The sequence below is a fragment of the Trichechus manatus genome, unplaced genomic scaffold (genome assembly GCF_000243295.1).
Source record: "Trichechus manatus latirostris isolate Lorelei unplaced genomic scaffold, TriManLat1.0 scaffold00093, whole genome shotgun sequence".
In the NCBI taxonomy this organism is placed as follows: domain Eukaryota; kingdom Metazoa; phylum Chordata; class Mammalia; order Sirenia; family Trichechidae; genus Trichechus; species Trichechus manatus.
The window spans coordinates 9,934,868-9,954,079 of NW_004444029.1; the positions used below are offsets into that span (position 1 = coordinate 9,934,868).

Consider the following 19,212-nt stretch of genomic DNA (forward strand, 5'->3'; position numbering starts at 1 on the left):
GTCAGGATGGTGGCCTCTGTGGAGTAAGGGTGAGGGAAGACTGGTCGTCGGTGGAGAAAGGGTGAGGGAAGACTTGTCGTCAGGATGGTGGCCTCCCTTACTCCTCATCTCTGTGGCTTCCCCACTGTGGACAGAAAGAAAATGGCAGAGTCTGTCTTGCCTCAGTCTTGCGTTGCTACGTCACCCATGATTTCGAAGGGCCTCCGTTTGTGGGTGAGATTCAGCTGTCTGTAGTGGCAGATCGAAAGGGGAAGAGAAGTACTGGGGAATGATTTGAGTTTCTCAGAACAAACCGGGGACCTTTTCCCTCTGATATAAACTGTACCTGATTTCGGGGAGGGCTCTGCCTGCTCTGGAGAAGCCTGCGGGTCCCTCCCACGACACAGGGAGGTTGACTGCCCTCAGGCCCAAGCTGAAATGAAAAAAGCATTTAACAACCAGGAGTCTGAGTTCTGGGTTCTCTGTGCTGGTGATTGGGGAGGCTATGTGGGAAGCGCAGCGGGAAGGGGGCAGAAACCCGGGCCCCCCTCTGATCTACTCCACAGTGCCAGCTTCTAGGTGATTCTTGATCTTATGAAGATTAGGTGCAATTATGATGTGGACACAGTTTGTCATATGTAAAGCACTCTGCACTGAACATGGGAGGCATTATTACTGCTATTATATTTTATTATCCTTGTTTTTATTCTTTTGGGGGCTGGTTGGATGCCCTGGGGCTGTGGGAGGGAGACCTTCTACCAGGCTAAGGAGGGCAGTTTGGGTTCAGAAAAAATGAAGAAGCTCTTATGTGGGGGCATTTGCGGCTGCGTATGCAGATGAGCTAAGAGCTAGGCAGTGAACTTCTTTGCACCCACCCCGCTGACACCGCTGACTCCGAATCTCTCACTTCTCTGTAGTTAGCAGGAGCCGCCCCAGGGTGTTTCTCTCTTAATCTCACCAGCTGATTTGTTTGTCTTGAGGTTAGATATTCTTGAAATGGAACAATGGAATTTTCACATCACACATTTCACTGAGAAGAACTGTTGCAGGCCTTTCAGAACTGGATTGCATTTAGAGAAGGCACTTGATTATATTTACCTGTTTTAATGATGGAAAGCAGAACATTACCTACTTTAAGACATTGGTAGTGGGGCATCTCCCTGGAAGCAAATGTCGTATGTAAAATGCCATATTTACATAATAAGTAAATTAGGGGTGACTCCTTTTACTAAAAAATAGATTTTCCTCCACCAATGGATTTATAATGAAAACACCAGACTTGTTGCCTATAGGACAGAGTACAACTGCCTCATATGGTTTCTAACGAGCGGCTGGTAGATTTGAACTGCCAGTCCTTTGGTTAGCAGCCAAGCTCTTAACAACTGTGCCATCAGGGCTCCATGGGTTTATAATAGGGTTCCTTAAAAGAGCATCCCCCTCAATGCCTTTCCTGGGTGACAAATATGGTTAAGCGCTTGACTGCTAGACAAAAGATAGGTGGTTCGAGTCTACCCACAGGTGCCTTGGAAGAAAGGCCTGGCAATCTGTTCATGAAAATTTAGCCACTGAAAACCCTATCGAGCACCGTTCTACTCTGACACATGTGGGGTCTACATGGGTCGGAGTCGACACTGTGACAACTGGTTAAGTTTATAATTTGATAAACCTGTTCCACATACTTCTTTTACAAAAAAGGCACATCTGGATACTGCAAACAAAAGTATGTACGTTCTGGAACAGGGCTGTTTAAAAGTCAGCTTCTGCTACTACTTGTGAAACTGCAGTGAGGCAAATATCACTTCAACAAACATACACAACCTCTTGTGTAATAGAAAGTTCCAAGGCTCAGCCCCGAATTTTACTTAGAGAAATATCTAGTGCACCTATGTCTTGGTACCCCAAAAGAATTGGGACAGGCTCTTGGAAGTCCATGTGAAGGGGTTTGACTTGTGAGCCATTTTTTTTTTTCCTGTGACCTTGGGAAGATCTCCTCTTTCTCCTGCCTGGCATCTGGCCCTTTTCTGAGCATGTGCACGGACAGGTGCTTAGAGAAGGCAGTTTGGGTCTAAGGTGGGCCGCCTGGGAGATGTGGGCCCCTCGGCTCTCCCAGGAGGGAGGAACCCCAAGAGCCCTTGCCGTCCTGGCCTGGTGGACCCTGAGCCCAGGAGAAGCCCCTGCCCTCCTCCGCACTCCAAAACCACTACCCGCGAGCTGTGTGTTTTCCTAGAGGGAGACCTTGCTTTTTTTTAAAGAATTTATTTTATTTTGTTGTTGAAAATATACCCAGCAGAACATACACCAATTCAATAATTTCTGCAAGTGCAATTTAGTGACTTGATTACATTTATCAAGTTGTGCAACCATTCTCACCCTCCTTTTCTGAATTGTTCTTCCCCCACTCACGTAAACTCACTGCCCCCCTAAGCTTCCTATCTGACCTTTCAAGTTACTGTTTAAAAGAGCACTTAGTTCTTTAAAAGAGCTCAATGCTAAAGACAGATATTCTTTGCTAATGAAGCTAAACTATTGTTTGGTTTAAAAAACACTCCAGGGGATATTTTTGTTTTAAGGTTTAAGGTATAAAGATTATCTCACAGCAGTGGTTTCAGAGGTTCATCCAGCCTCAATAGCTGCAGCTCCAGAAAGTCTAGATTCCATGAAAATTTGAAATTCTGTTCTCCGTTTTCCACCTTTCAGTCAGTGTTCTTCTACAGAATCTTTGATCAAAGCAGTAATGAGACCTTGCTATTTAAAGTGAATTGAGGCCTGTTTTCCATCATTTCTTGGAGGCTTGGGGTAGGGGGTGTGTTTCCCTACGCCTGTGGCTGCGGTCTTTGGAGCCTCCGTGTGCTCTAGGCAACGCTCCTAGGTGTGATTTTAAGTGAAAAGCCTTCTTGCCCTGCCTGAGAGTGATTCATTCCTCCAGACACCAGAGCCAGGGCAGCAAGGTTTCCCGAGGCCTCGGCTGGAGACAAGAGTCCTTGTGGAGCCAGTGGATGGTCTCTTCTTGGGATCCGGCCAGGTTCTGCTTTCTAAACCTATTACCTCCTGCCCCACCCGCTCCACAGCCCTGGCAGGGTTCTCAAAGCAAACTAAACATACGCTGTAAGCAGAGAGAGGACGTTTCTCCTCCTCCTCTTCCTAAGCTTAAAAGCTTTTGTGGCTCCATCTTATCGTGCCTGCAACATTCTAGAAAATTACGCAGTGTTGCAGCTGGATAGGTTGTTAGCAATGACTAGAAACAGTCACATGTGCTGACTATAATTTCTGCTGGGAGTGTTTAACCAGGGGTCCAGGAAACCCCTGTCCCAGCATGGACAGGCTTTTGGAGGCAGGTGAACCCCAAAATTGTGCTGTGCATTCGTGTGTTGGTTCATCAGATTCTCAGAAGGATCCATGAATCAATAAAGGTGACAAACCGCTGATCAAGTCCAGTGTCCACTCCATCTCCCACATCTCTCCCAACCCCCAACTGTGGGGGTTGTATCAATAAGGAAACTGAGCCCCAAAGAGATGACGTGACAGCATAAGCCATAATTATAGTACAATACAAAAAATTTTTAAAAAAGAAAAATTAATCCATGGTACTGCCATCCTGGAGTCCCTGGGTGGTGGGAAAATAAATTTCTTTTCTTTAAAGCCATCCACTTATGATATTTCTGTTACAGCAGCACTAGGTAACTAAGACACACTGTCATGGATTGAATAGTGTCCCCAAAAATATGTGTCAGTGTGGCTAGGCCACGATTCCCAGTATTGTATGGTTGTCCTCCATTTTGTGATCTGATGTGATTATCCTATATGTTGTAAATTCTAACCTCTGGTATTGATGAGGCAGGATTAGAGGCTGTTATGTTAATGAGGCAGGACTCAATCTACAGGATTAAGTTGTATCTTGAATCAGTCTCTTGAGATATAAAAGAGAGCACAGGGACCTCATACTACCAAGAAACAAGTGCTGGGAGTGGAGAGTGTCATTTGGACCCAGGGTCCCTGTACTGAGAAGTTCCTAGACCAGGGGAAGGTTATGACAAGGACGTTCTCCTAGAAACAGCAGAGAGAGAAAGCTTTTCCCTGGATCCAGTGCCCTGAATTTGTATTTCTAGCCTCCTAAACTGTGAGAGAATAAACTTCTGTTTGTTGAAACCACTCGCTTGTGGTATTTCTGTTATAGCAGCACTAAGTAACGAAGACACACTGTCACCCCAGATCTTGGAGCAGTTATCAGCAGCAGGAGGCCTCGCAGACCCTAAGCTGCTCCTTCCCTGCAAGTTTATTTGGCAATTAGTTAATGACCTGCAAATACAAGTGTAAATACCTCAGAGCCATGGTAGTTTTTATAAAATAAGTAATCTTTGTAGGTGAACAATTTCCCCACGCGTATCTAATTGGTAAACTTGGATATGCTTTTTAAAAATGTAATGGCACTTATTTATAATTGTTGGGGGTCCTGGGCTCTAATTCAGATTTATTTTCTGCTTGGTTGGGATATCATAGAATCATAATAGATGGAAACGAGATGGTTATTGAGGGCATATGATCTATTGTCTGTGTTAGACTCAGCGGGGTGGATGGAAATGGTTACACCTAATGATGAAAGATTTAAGAAAGTGGACGATGAAAAGAATATCAAAGAAAAAGTAAAATGGGTCAAATTAAGAGACACTTATCCTAAGGGCTTTAGATGTGCAAGGAAGTGAAAGAACAATTAACACCGTGTCTATCTGGCACGACTTTATAAAAGAATAGGTTTGTTATCTTAGGTGCTTTCCATATGGCAGAGAGGAAAATGAAAGAACATTCCAGGAAGAACAATGTGCAAAGCCAGTGTGCAAATAGAAAATGCCAATATTTTATTGTTTTAATTATGTTAGGCTATTTTTAAAAATTAATTAAAATTTAAAAAATAAAATCTCACCATCTTAACCGTTTTAAGTGTACAGCTCAGTGGCGTTAATTTATAATCACAATGTTGTGCAGCCATGTCCCACCAAGACCGTTATTAGAGTGAAGGTATCGGGTGTGAGAACGAAGAGGGATGAGACTTTCCAGGATGTTTGGGGCCAGATTGGAGAACATTAAATGCCCCGTCTCTAGATAAAGGGAGACAAGTCTTTGACACAAATTTCCAAAGGACTTGTCGTGTCTTCCTTCCGCTACTGATGTAGGATGGAAATTCTGAGTTGTGTGAGGAACGTTCTTGTCACAAGGCAGGGGTTGGTTTAACCCTCTTCTTCCAACCCAGAGATTCTGTGATGTTACATTGAACCCTTTGGCGGAAACATGGGTTGAGGGCAAGGAAACATCTCCATCCATATTGCCTGTGCACACCAGAGAGTGATCCTGGAGCCCCTCCATCTAACCCATCCTGCCATCTTCTACCTTTTAATGTAGCGGACTACAGGCACATAGTGATGGGCTGTCCAGAGTCTGTCCTTTTTTCTTTTTCTTTTTTTTAACTCCTATGTCCACATGTGTCAGCTTCAGAGGCTGGCCTAAATCAGGCAGCATGCTCGGCGTACAGTGCCTGGGGCCTGGGACAGGCTGGACTTGGGATGGCATCTCAGTTCCACTATTCATCAGCTGTGAGACCCTGGGCAAGGGGCTGAGCCTCCCTGAGCCCTCATTTTCTCATCTAGGAAGGGGACATGTCCACCTTACAGGAAGCACCTTGCTCATTTTCAGAAGATCTAATATGTCAAACACCCAGGTCTATCAACATCTCCTTCCTCCTCCTCACCGTCATGCGCTTTGCACTTGTTCACACTTTTGCGTGCAGTTGGAGCGTGAGGCTCAAATCCCTCTCCTGGGAGAAGCAATGAGACAAGTTCCATTTGAAGTAGGAGGATCCGAGGTCGAGGCCTAGCACCAACAGTAGGTGGCTGGGAATTGGGACGATGGACTTGAAGCCACCTTCATAGGGCTCTCGTGAGCACGGATGAGGGGATGTCTGTGAAGGTGCTTTGTGAACCCCTGGAGCCTGACTGAAGTATTGGGTAGTGCGCGCAGGAAAACGCTCTTACGCTGCTGTCTTTGAAGAACTGGACTAAACTGTTACAGCCCCTGAGTTCACATGAGCAGTGCTTAGTGGAAATGGTGGCAGGGTCCAGGAGGCCGCCGGCCTTCTTCTCTTTTTGAGGCCCACCTGGTCGTTCTCTCTGGTGTTTGGCCTCCGGGATGGCAGTGCCCCTCTCATGGGCTGGTGTCGGTGACGGCTGGTTCTGGCCCAGCTCCGGCCAGGCCAGGGCACGTTGACCTCTCTCCTCAGCCCTGGAGCCCTCAGCTGCCAGGAAGACCCAGTGGGAGCTGATCGTTGTGAGCACAGATGCCGAGTCATCACATCTGGTTGGGACTAGTCGGGCATCTTTTCAGTCTTGGTTTCTCTCCTGATCTGCCCAGTGCTCCCCCTTTGCTCAGCTCTTGATGTGCATGGGCCGTTAGGCACAGCTGGGCCACTTCTCAGGAGGTTCTTTTTCCAGAGGGCATGTTGTGCTAGAGCACTTGATAACCTGTTGCCACTGAGTCAATTCTGGCTCACAGCAACCCTGTGGAACAAAGCAGAATTGCCCCATAGGGTTTCCTTGGGGCCCTGGTGGTGCAGTGGTTAAGAGCTACGGCTGCTAACCAAAAGATCTGCAGTTCGAATCCACCAGCCGCTCCAAAGCACTTGAAAGCAACCACAAATTCTTCAGGGCAGCCTATCCTTGGAGATAAATTGTCTGGTAACAATACAGTAGTTAAAAAAAAGTTGACTTTGAGTTGACTCCTACTTATAGTGACCCCGTGTGTGTCAGGGTAGAACTGTGCTCCATAGGGTTTTCAATGCCGGATTTTTTTCGGAAGTAGATCGCCAGGCCTTTCTTCCAAAGCACCTCTGGGTGGACTCGCCCCACCATCCCTTCAGTTAGCAGCCAAACGCATTAACCGTTCACAGCACCCAGGGACTCCGCTAGAAACACAGAATAGCGTATTTAAAGTATTCTCAGCACAAAGTACTGTGGTCTGGTTGGTGTTACGGCTCCAGCAAGTCACGTGCCCTCCAGACCACACTCTTCCTCACCATGATGTTGCTGTTCCTCTCTCTCATCTCCCACCCATGCGTCCAGCCAGCCATGACGCTGGCCTTGACCAGAAGAATGTGGAGGAAGTGAAGTTGCCTTTGGTTTTCTGCCTTGTGGGACATTTCCGCCATCATGTGAGGAAGCCCACCAGCCCTCCACCTGTCCTCACTCAGCACAGCTCCCAGCTGACCTCCCGGCTGAGTGTGGGGCATCAGGGAAGCCAGATGAAATCAGCGACCCGCCCCACCAACCCACAGGATAGTGGATTGTTGTTTCCTTCAGCCGCTAACCAGCTGCCCCCATGTACTCCCTTCAGAGGCAACAAAGAAGTTATTTTAGTCTTCTGAAAATTATTACTAAAATCCAGTTGTCATCCAGTCGATTTCTAGCTCATGGCGGCTCCATGTGTGGCATAGTACGACCTGTGCGCAGTAGGGCTTTCAATGGCTGATTTTTCGGAAGTAGATCTCCAGGCCTTTCTTCTGAGGCTCCTCAGGATAATTTCCACCCACCAACCTTTCTCGGTTAGCAGCCGAGTGTGTTAACCCCATTCTACCACGCAGGGACTGCAGAATTACCACTGCGAGTTCTGTAATTCTGAATGTAATGTCTCCAATTAGAATTTCTGCAGGAAGCATGTATAACTATTATTGTTATAGATATTTTTACATTTTATTTATTTTGTTGTTGTTGAGAATATACACAGCAAAACCTACACCAATTCAACAGTTTCTACATGTACAGTTCAGTGACACTGATTACATTCTTGGAGTTGTGCAACCATTCTCACCCTCCTTTTCTGAGTTGTTCCTCTGCCATTAACATAAAACTCCCTGCCCCTAAGGTTGCTATCTTAATCTTTTGAGTTGCTGTTGTCAATTTGATCCTGTACAGATAGATCTTGAAAGAACACAATGCTCAAGGCAGACATTCTTCACTAGTTAAGCTAAACCATTTGTATTTTTTTATTCAGAATGCAAGTGTGGAAGATAGATAAGAAAACAGCGTATTTGCCTTAGGAAATGCATGTACAGTAAACATCAGGTTTGGAGAAACTGAATCCTTCCTCCTTGTTTCTGCAGCATTTCTCAGAACTTCTGGATGAGTTTTCCCAGAATGTCTTGGGCCAACTCCTGAACGACCCCTTCCTGTCGGAGAAGAGCGAGTCTATGGAGGTGGGGCCGTCCCCGACGTCGCCTGCGCCCCTCATCCAGGCCGAGCACAGCTACTCCCTGTGTGAGGAGCCTCGCGCCCAGTCGCCCTTTGGCCACGCTGCCCCCGGAGACAGCTTCAACGACGGTAACTGGGAGCCGGGGACACCGGGGGCTCTGACCTCTCTGGTTTTGAGCCTTTCGTGGGTGTAAAGAGTGTTAAATTGTCAGCACCCACTTCGACCTGACGCCCACTGGGTGTGAGGCCTTGCAAGGGGTGCGTAAGGGGGCCCAGCACATGGTTCCCATTCCGCACCCAAGGCTGGGTCAGCTGGGAACCTGCCGGAACTGCATGGCCCGAGGGTGAGGCAGCGAAGCCTCTTTGTAAACCAGGCTGGCTTGTCTGGTTGATAATTCCTGCCAGTCCATTACGGCCCTCGTTTCAAGGGTGTCCTAGTGTTCAGTGCTGTTATAACAGAAATACCACAAATGGGTGGCTTTAACTAACAGAACTTTACTTTTTCACAGATTAGGAGGCTAGGAGTCCGAATTCAGGGGCGCCGGCTCTATAGGAGGGCTCTGTCTGTCTGCTCTGGGGGAAAACCCTTGTTTCAGCTTCTCCAGCATCCTCAGCGTTCCTTGTCAATCTCCCCCATTTGTCCTTGGCTCCTTTCTGTGCTTAATCTGCTCTTCTTGTCTCAAAAGTCATTAGGTTTAAGGCACACCCTACACTGATGTGGCCTCATTAATAACAAAGAAAACCCATTCCCAAATGGGATCACATCCACAGGTATTTTTAAAAAAAAAAACTCCTTGCTCATAGCAACCCTATAGGATGGAGTAGAACTGCCCCATAGGGTTTCCAAGGAGCGGCTGGTGGATTCAAACTGCCAGTCTTTTGGTTAGCAGCCGAGCTCTTAACCACTGTGCTCCGGCGCTCCGTCCCCAGGCATAAGGGTTAGGCTTCCAACATGTATTTTGGGAGGGCACAATTTAATCCATAACCAAGGGGTTGTCATGTTTTTTTCCCCTTGGAAGACTTTTTTCTGACCATTCTTCTCCATAAAAACTTCTTGGGTATCCCTCCTAACCTGTCCAGCATGCTCGTCGACCCCATGTATATGGGATCTTGGTGAGCCTTCCTAGACTTTCTTGTTGGTCACCCTCTCCTGCCCATTGTCAGTGCCATCCTTGTAGTGTTTGTCAAAGGCCCAGGTTTTCTGGGCTTAAAAAAAAACAAAAAACAATTGCCATTGAGTCGATTTCAACTCATAGTGACCCTATAGAGTTTCCAAGGAGCGCCTGGTGGATGCCAACTGCTGACCTTTTGGTTAGTAGCCGAGCTCTTAACTGCTATGCCACCAAGGCTCTAGGGCTTCCGGGCTTAGGGAGGTTAAGATGTTTTGATTATTACTCTAAGGTCCCTGGGTGGTACAGTGGTTTGTGCCCGACTACTAGCCTAAAGGTTGGCAGTTGAAGACCTTTAATTGGTATATGCTGTATCTCTTCAAAGGCATTCATGTTTTTTTGATTTAATTTTTTATATTTTGTTTTCCTAGAGGTATTTTAGCATCTCGAGTAAATTTTTAAAACTGTATTGATTTTTTTTCCAGCCCAGCATATGGCTTTTCCTTCTCAGAAAGATAGCATGGTGAGGATGGCTATGAACTTGGCCTCCTCTGGCTTTGACCTGGGTGGGCATCCGGATACTACTGCATACGTGGCAGCATCTTTTGAAGGCGGCGACCTACAGCAAGCTCCCTGTGACTTCCCTTTGGTTCAAACAGATGCCTGTACCTGCTTCTTCAAAGAGAGCATTAGCATTGCAGGGACCCCTCCTTAGAGCCACGCGTGGCGTCAAAGGAACTGGGACCCTAACACATGGTATCTTGGGAGAGAGAACGCTGTGGGTTGTTTCTTTTTGCATCTCAGATGCCTTTTTCCTGTGAGTAGAGTTGTACTGATGAGTGGCCCGGGAGATATGGCCCCATATCCTGTCTGCCGGGCATGCCTGCATCCGTGAGTGGGTTCGTTCTTGGCGGAACCCTGCTGGAGTCTTGACCACATGCTCAGATCCCCCCGACAAGGCCTTAGGTGCTGACGATGGAACATTTCTGCCCTGTGGTTTGTCTACTCCCTCTCAGAAGAGTGGGGTCGGGGGAGGAAATAGAACTAAAATAATTTGAGGATGTGGACGTGTTTTAAGGGTTAAGTGAGAAGATATACATGAGGAACTTAGGACAATGCCTGATACATAGCATTTCAGTAAACCAATTTCTTTTCTTTCTTTTTTCCCTCTCCCTTTGCCTCTCTTCCATCTTTATCTTCTCTTCCTTATCTTCTTCCCTCTTCCTGCTCAGCTTCCTCCTCCTCCCTGCTCCATGTCTTATCTAAATCACTTTCGGGAATGACCTCAGTTCAAATGCACGAGTCCAATCTCTGCTCTGATGAAACACTTCTCATCTGTATCCATACACAGAGGGGAGGTGGAGGAGCCCCGCCTTCTGAGCTTCAGCTTGCATGAATTCATTGCAATCCCTGCCATAGTTGTATCGTTTGAAGAGTGGGCTTTAACTTTAGATGAGCGGTTGGACTAAATGACCTTTAAGATTTCTTCTAATCCTGAGATTCTCTTTGCCTTTGTTTTCTTTATAACATTCAGTAGGGGAACACTTTGTACTTGCCTTTGCTCATGGTGTTTCCCCACGCTCTCTTCACTGCTTTGCTTATACTATTCCTACCATTCCTTCGATGCCTCTATTTTAAGCCCTCCTTTCCTTGATGGGAAGGAGCCCTGGTGGTACAGTGGTTAAGCAGTCAGCTGCTAGCCAAAAGGTTGGCAGTTCAAACCCACCAGCCACTCCACAGGAGAAAGATGTGACATTCTGCTTCCGTAAAAGATTTATAGCCTTGGATACCCTACAGGACAGCTCTCCTCTGTCCTATAGGGTTGTTAAGAGTCAGAATCGACTTGACGGCAATGGGTTTCCTGGGTGAAAGTCTTTTCTTATACCTCATGTATTAGTTATGTATGGCTGGGTAACAGAGCTCCCCCAAAAGCCACAGAAATCAGTTGTTCCCTCTCGTGGTTTCTGCGGATAAGGAATTCAGGAGTAGTTCAGCTGGGTGGTTCTGGGTCAGGATCTCTCTTGAGCTTGAAATCAGATGTTGGTTGGGCCTGTAGTCTTCTGGAATCTTTTCCAGGGTAGGGGGTCTACTTCCCTGGAAACTCACTCAGGTAGCCAGCGAGTTGGTGCTAGCTCCGGGAGACCGAGGGAGAGCTGCAGTGCCTTTCTGACAGTCACGGTTGCCTTACAGTGTTGTAACATAAAGACCTCCAGTGGGTGGCTTCAAAGAACACACGTTTATTTTCTCACTTTGGAGGCAAAAAGTCCGAATCAGGGTCTCCTTATAGGTAGGCCCAGGCATTTTCTTGGTTCCTTGACTTGTAGACGATCCTCATATTAGCATCTGCCCCTGCCTCCCCGCCCCTGTGGACAGGTTTTAGTGGAGCTTCCAGACTAAGACAAACTAGGAAGAAGGGTCTGGTAATCTGGAAAATTTACCAGTGAAACCCCTGTGGGTCACAACAGAATATTGTCCAGTATAGTGCTGGAAGGTGAGTCCCCTAGGTTGGAAGGCGCTCACATACACAGTGGCTGCAGCAATGCACTTGAGCATTCCAGCAGTCATGAAGATGGTGCAGGACTGGGCAACGTTGTGTTGTTTGTTTTGGTATGTTGTGCATGGGCTTGCCTTGAGTTGGAGCCAACTTGACAGCAACTAACAACAGCGTATTGCATTCAGACCACATCTGTAGAATAATTAGCTACTCAGCAGCCTGGCCATTCTAGACGATGCAGGTAGGACATGGCCTAAACCACCTGGGCAGACTGACTTTCTCTTCACCTCCACACGTTTGTTGATACTTACGGTGCGTCAGGCGCTGTCGAAGACGCTTGCGGGACACAACAGTAAAACTCAGGTCCCGCCTGTCAGTACCTCATTAAAAAAACAAACAAAAAAAACCCAAAAAGCAAAGCTGTTGCCGTCGACTCTGACTCATCAGTAGCTCATAGTCTAGTGTGAGTGCCACGTACCCAAATAGTGCTTCACGAGAATGTGAGCAATGGCCAAGAGAGAGGGAAGCTGCCGAAGCTGAGGAGAGAGAGCATACCTGTTGGTGATCTCAGGAATAGTTGAAATAAAGAGGCAGAGTTTTGGTTGGGTCTTTGTCTTAGTCATCTAGTGCTGCTGTAACAGAAATACCACAAGTGGATGGCTTTAACAAAAAGAAAATTTATTTTCTCACGGTTTAGGAGGCCAGAAGCCCAAATTCAGGGCATCAGCTCCAGGGGAAGGCTTTCTCTCTCTGTCAGCTCTGGGGGAAGGTCCTTGTCATCAATCTTACCCTGGTCTAGGAGCTTCTCAGTACAGGTACCCCGGGTCCAAAGGACACCATTTGCTCCTGGCGCTACTTTCTTGGTGGTATGAGGTCCTTCTCTCTTTTATATCTCAAAAGAGATTGACTCAAGATACACCCTAATCCTGTAGACTGAGTCCTGCCTCATTAACATAAGTGCCTCTAATCCTACCCATTAACATCATAGAGGTAGGATTTACAACACATAGGAAAATATCGTCAGATCACCAAATGGTGGACAACCACATAATACTGAGAATTATGGCCTAGCCAAGTTGACATGTATTTTGGGGGGACACAATTCCATCTATAACAGTCTTGAAGCGTTGAGTAGAATTTAAACAGTGGAGAGTTTGGAAGGAAGCAGATGTGGAGATCAGAGGGCCAGGACACTGAGTCTTCTAAAACCAGATACTTCATGAAATGATTGCGCATAAACTGATCTCCCAAAGTCCAGTCTCTCTTCTTCCATGATAACCCTATTTTTTTTTTTTTTTTAAGTCTAATCAATATAAATGCAACATAACTCATGGGCACCACCTATGCATAGTCTAGGGAGAACTAATTACTGAAGCCTTTCTTACCATGAGGCCAAAGCGTACACCGTTCTGTTTCCCACATGGGCGCCTTGTTCTGTTTATAGACCCGGCCCTGCAACACTCCTGCTGGTCATTTGCTGAGAACAGATACAGTGGCATATATTTTGCAGAGGATTTCTGATTCATAGTTTGTCTCGTTGAAGTGCCAATGTTTTCTCTGAGTAAAAGCTGCCTTCCTATGCCTGCAAGGGCACTTTTGTAAGTGTTGGGTAATACGCATGAGATGACAGTTTGGGATGGTGAAGTCTATAAGTTGAGTGGCGTGGATGAGTGGATTAATGGATAAGGAACTTGCCCAGCAGAGTTTTGTTAGGTCTTAGCTTAGCAATGATTTCTTCGGAGTTTTCTGGATGGGTAGCTGTTTGGGAACAGAATGAATTTATTCCCCTGAACTCCAGTTTGCGTCCCTCTTAAGGGGGTACCAGTCTAGAAGGATCTCTCCCAAAGGCAAGTGCCCATCAGAGCAGCTGACCTCCCTGATGGAGAAGCAAGGTTGTTCTTTAGGCAGTTGTAAGTCTTCAACATTACAAGTAACTGTGTATGTTGCGTTAAATGTTCTTTTTCTCTTGTATTATGATGAGCAAAACTAGGAGCCCCTGTTTCTAGTAACAGCTGGTGAGTATTTCATTATACCTGGGCAGGCCGGTGATTCAGATCTCCTTGTCCACTTTAACTTAGATTAAATGCAGTTCTACTGTAATTGTTTCTAAGCCTGAAAGAAAGTGATACAATTCAAGGAGAGGTGCTCTCTTCGTTTTTCAGAATTTGTCTCTTTCCTTTTTTCCCATTTTCTCTCCTTTCCCCTCCTTGCTTCTCCGTCTTACCATACACTGTCCGTTCTCCCCTCTTCCCTTCTTCAACCCCAGGCCAATCATACAGGGAAAATAATAGGTATTCTTATCCTGTCATCATGGACCTCAGATGGACTCGGGGCCCCTACGATTATTTGTACACAAAATTTTGGGCGATCTGCCCATCTGCATTTGTTAATTTTTTTTCTAGTGAGAGCATTTATAACGTTCTTTAGATTCTCAAGAGTCTGTGACCAAACAAAGGATAGGAAACTCTGGTCTAAGCTTGTATAGGATCATCTATCTTCGGGGCTGAACTTGACCGTAGCTTTCCCTGAAACACGTGAGCTAACGAACTCCATGCAGCTCAGCAGCCCCCAGAGCCAGCCCGAGGGGTGTGGGCTTGACCTTCAAAACCACCTGAAACAGTCCGGCTTATCCTTCTCCCTGTGATTGAGGCGGCTGAGCAGGGCTTCTTGTCATATCAAAAAAAAAAAAAAAAAGATGTGGAATGACAAGAAAGGCATCATACATGAAGAAAGCAAAGTTGTGCTAGTAAAACAGAAAAAAAAAAAAAAAAGGATGTTAAAAAGATAAGTCTCAGAAACAGCCAAGTAAAATGTGGAAATTGTTATGCTGTGGTTGAGGAAACACAAGCCTCCCTTTGGAAGACCAAACCTTGTGCCTGGCCACGTGAAGTGTGCCTTTGTGAGTTACTGTATTTCAGTCGTGGTCCTTTGTGATTAAATTGAGATGCTAGACATGCGTTTGCGTTGTTCTTTGACTTCAGTCCTCCTCCTCGAGGAGGAGCTCGGTGGTGCTGGACTAGGGCTGTCTGTGGAGAGCTAGACATGGCCCTCATCCTCCAGGAGGTACATGGACAAAGTTAAAAAATACGTGCGATATCAACAGACCTTAGCACAAAATATGCTAATATAGAAGCGGTCTGTTACAGCGTTGGGGACCACCCATACCAAAACCAAACCCATTGTTGTTGCATTTATTCCGACTCATAGCGACCCTATAGGTCAGAGTAGAACTGCCCCCATCAAGTTTCTAAGGCTGTAATTCTTACAGAAGGAGCCCTGGTGGCACAGTAGTTAAGTGCTCTGCTACTAACTAAAAGGTCGGTGGTTCGAACTCATCAGCCGTTCTGTGAGAGAAAGATGTGGCAGTCTGCTTGTGAAAAGATTATAGCCTTAGAAACCCTATGGGGCAGTTGTACTCTGTCCTGCAGGGTTGCTATGAGTCGGAATTAGGAGAGGTGGGTTTGGTGTTTTTTTTTTTGAATTTTTATGGAAGCAGACTGCCACATCTTTCTCCTGAAGAGCAGCTGGTGGGTTTGAACTGCTGACCTTCCAGTTAGCAGCTGAGCGCTTAACCACTGTGCCCCCAGGGCTCCAGTACTACCCATAGGTACCTTTATTTAGGATAGAATTAGGGACTGTAACCATGGAGGTTCCAAGCCTGAAGAGGATAGAGCCGGGGGCGTAAATTCTACTCATATTTCCTTATTTTTATTTTTATTGTGCTTTACATGAAGATTTACAGAGCAAATTAGTTTCTCATTAAACAAGTAATACACATATTGTTTTGTGACATTGGTTGCCAACCCATGACACGTCAACACTGTCCCCTTCTCGACCTTGGGTTCCCCATCACCAGCTTTCCTGTCCCCTCCTGCCTTCTCATCCTTGCCTGTGGGCTGGTGTGCCCATTTAGTCTTGGATACATGGTTGAGCTACGTGTATTATTGTTTGTTTTATGGGCCTTCTTTGGCTGAACGGTGAACCTTGGGAGTGACCAGTACTGAGTTAAAAGGGTGTGTGGGGGCCATACTCTCGGGGGTTTCTCCAGTCTCTGTCAGGCTACTAAGTCTGGTCTTTTTTTGTTGCCCATCTTCCTTCTGCTTGCTCTAGTCTGACATCTAGCGGGCTGAGGGGTGGCTGGGTCAGCACGGACACCCTGGGTTGATGGAGCAGTGTTGAGAGGTGGGAGTGGAAATGTAGTCTGCGAGCTGGCAACCAGCAGATTCCACAGGTGTAGCATGACCTGGGGTGAACGGGACAGCCAGGTGGGGGCAGGACCCAGGTGTGATGGCTGCATGGTAGGGGAAGAAGACCCTAATGCCTCAGAGCCGATGATGCCAGAGCAGGAAGGTGTGCAAGGACAAAGGGAGACGTGGCAGGATGTGTGACGCGGGTGAAAGAGCCGAGTTGAGAATGTTAAGATGAAACCCGCAACAGGATTAGCGCATATGATCGAGTGTGTGGAGCAAAGGGTGGACATGAGTCTTGCTCGCTGCATCTTGATGGTGAAATGTTCCAGGGAAGTGGGACGTGAGAGGAGGCCAGAGAGGAATGCATAGCTGTAGGTTCAGCACGTTTCATGTGAGGTGATGATAAGAGCATCCCTGAGCCACCTTAGAGGAGGCGGTGCGGGGCTAGGCAAGGAAGACACTGTCACTTCTGCCTATAGAGTAGCTGGGTCCTCTGTCAGGAAGGGCTAAAGAATGAACCTGGCCACGGCGGGGTAGGCCAAGCAGAGGACATTGTCCTGTCTGAAGCTTAGGCCTGTGCGTCCTGTTCTTTTACTAGTCATGACCCTTTTTTTTTTTAAATTAATTAATTTTTTTTATTGTTGTAATTAAATGAAGTTGACATTTCAAGTTAGTCTTCCATACAAATTTTTTTTCTTCTTTTTTTTTTACATACACTGTTATGAGACTCCAACTGCTCACCCCATTCTGCGACAGCACACTCCTCCCCTCCGTCCCTGATTCCCCATGAACGTTCAACCAGCTCCTAACTCTGTCTGCCTTTCCATCTCACCTCTGGACAGAAGCTACCCCTTTGGGTCATGACCCTTTTTTGGTATTACCTTATACTTTCCTTTTTTTCATTAGTAAGAAGGGTAACGATGCTGCTGCTGCTGCTTTTCTTTTTTTTTTAATGAGATAATGACTTCTTGGCCTAGCCATTGCAGTGCTAGAATAGTATTAGAAAGCAGTGTTTACGTCTGCCTAGTCATTAAAGTTCTTTGGATATTCAAGAATGTGGGTCATTAGTTCAACAAAGAAACAAAAAGTGTGCTTGAGGGTCATGTGTGTGTGTCTGTACTGTATCTACTGAAATCACTCATTTGTCCCACAGATAATTACATAATCCATACTGTAAACACAGTATCCTACAGAAGGACCTGAGACGCTAATGGCAGAAGCTAGTAGAGTATAGCAGGTAATATCCAGAGTCAGTTCGCCATCGGTGTGATCTTGGGCCGTCATTTACCTCTTGTTTAGGACACACTTCAAAAGGTTACTTTTAGGGTTAAATGCAGTCATGCATGGAAGGCTCTTACGACAATGCCTAGCACACAGTAAACACACACACACACACATATATATATACGCACACAAACCAAACCCATTGCTGTGAGTTAATTCCAACTCCTAGCCACCCTGTAGAACAGAGTAGACCTGCCCCATAGGGTCTCCAAGGCTGTAACCTTTACAGAAGCAGACTGCACGTCTCTCTCCTGAGGAGCGGCTGGTGGGTTCAAACCGCCGACCTTTCGGTTAGTAGCAGAGCGCTTAACCACTGTGCCACCAAGGCTCCTTGCATATATATATGTGTGTGTGTGTGTATATATATATAATATACTGACATATATATTTTATGTGTGTATATTTTCATATTTATGAAGACTGCCAACCTGCAGTTTAAAGCTCAGTTTTTTGTTGTTCCTTCCTGAGAATCCCATCTCTTCGATGCAGTTCTCTATGCCGTGCGCACGGACATGATTCAGGATCCACGTTCTGGTGTTGCCTCTGCTCCGGCTTTGAGTCTCTCTCAGTCTGTCTGTCCACCTGAATGTCTAACCCCACTGCTCGCAGCTGGTACATTTTGTCCTTGGGTGTGAAGACTTGCTCATCACCACGAGACAGTGGCCTGGTTTTTATTTTCTGGCTGACAGCTAAGTGTGATGCTGCGGAAATGCGGCAGTTGAGTCTGACCTTCGATCGGAAGCTGTGGAAAGGAATGAAGATGACGTGGCGGTTCTTCTTACTCTCCACAGTACGCCCTGGCACCCTTACTGGGTGGTGTTTTGTTTTCTTCTTGAAATGAAATTTAAAATGCATGTCAACGGAATCCACCTGACGGCAACGGGTTTGGTTGGTTTTTTTTTGGTTTGGAAACACAATTTAAGAAGAATTTTTTTTCTTTTTCTCTTCAGATCTGAGCTTCAAGCTTTAGAAATTAGAGGGTGTGGATTGTAGAGTGTCTGCTGACCCTTGCTTTTGTACTTTGGCCAATAACTCAAACATCCCAAGGATCATTCCAGTTCTGAGCCATGGTGGCCTTCCTGGTCTTTTTGTCAGTAAACAGAACTATAAAAATAAGGCCATGTGGCAAAATGATAAAACATGTTCTCCTCGTTCCCTTTCACTCCATTCTGTGTTAGTCCGTGACCTCATAGGTTACGTTTGTCATTTCACTTTCTGTGACTTGGTATTTATTTCCACTGGGGGGACAGAGTACAAGGAACAGCCAGTAGTCTAGAATGAGAGCATTTTCCCTCACTTCAACTGCCACTAGAATGTTGTTCTCACCAACTTTGTTGCTTGTTACTGGCTTGACTTTCTTCATCGGAAGCTATTTATTTTGTAATGTAACTACCAGATCTAGCCTGTCAGTCCACAAATATTTATTGCCATGGCTTACAGTTGGCAGTTTAGAAGGATTATGTTGGAAAAGAGGTGCAAATTTTGTTGCAGTAGGTTCTGTTATCATGGATTTAATTTCCTCTTCGTGCATTCAGCTATATCGTATCAGTTAGTTATGTTGCTGCATAACAAACAGCCCCAGAACTAGGTAGCTTCAAACAACAACCGTTTATTATTGCAGCTCACATATCTGTCTCTTGAGGGTTAGCTGATCTCGGTGGGTGTTGGCTGGGTGATCCTGCTAGGTTCAGCTAGACTCATTTCCATGTCTAAGGCTGGTTGAGGGTTGGCCGATCTTAGCAAGGCTCATCTGAGAGTGACTGTGTTCTATGTGTCTGCCATCCTTCTCCTGGGACCAGTGGAGTATCCTGGCACATCCTCTCCTGGTGATGGCAGAAGTGTGAGAGCATAAGTCTAGTCCGGTAAGAGCATTTCAAGACTGTACTTGTGTTAAGAAGCTAATATCCATTGCCCAAAACAAGTCA

At 46.1% G+C, this 19,212-nt stretch overlaps 1 protein-coding gene across 1 annotated transcript in view; it reads left to right on the forward strand.

Annotated features, from left to right (window-relative positions):
• CREB3L2 (cAMP responsive element binding protein 3 like 2) overlaps positions 1 to 19,212 on the forward strand; it is a 128,056-nt gene that overhangs the window by 71,465 nt on the left and 37,379 nt on the right. Inside the window, exon 2 of the mRNA XM_004382397.3 lies at positions 8,123 to 8,339. Coding sequence (XP_004382454.1) covers positions 8,123 to 8,339 — 217 coding nt within the window. The remainder of the gene's footprint in view (positions 1 to 8,122; positions 8,340 to 19,212) is intronic.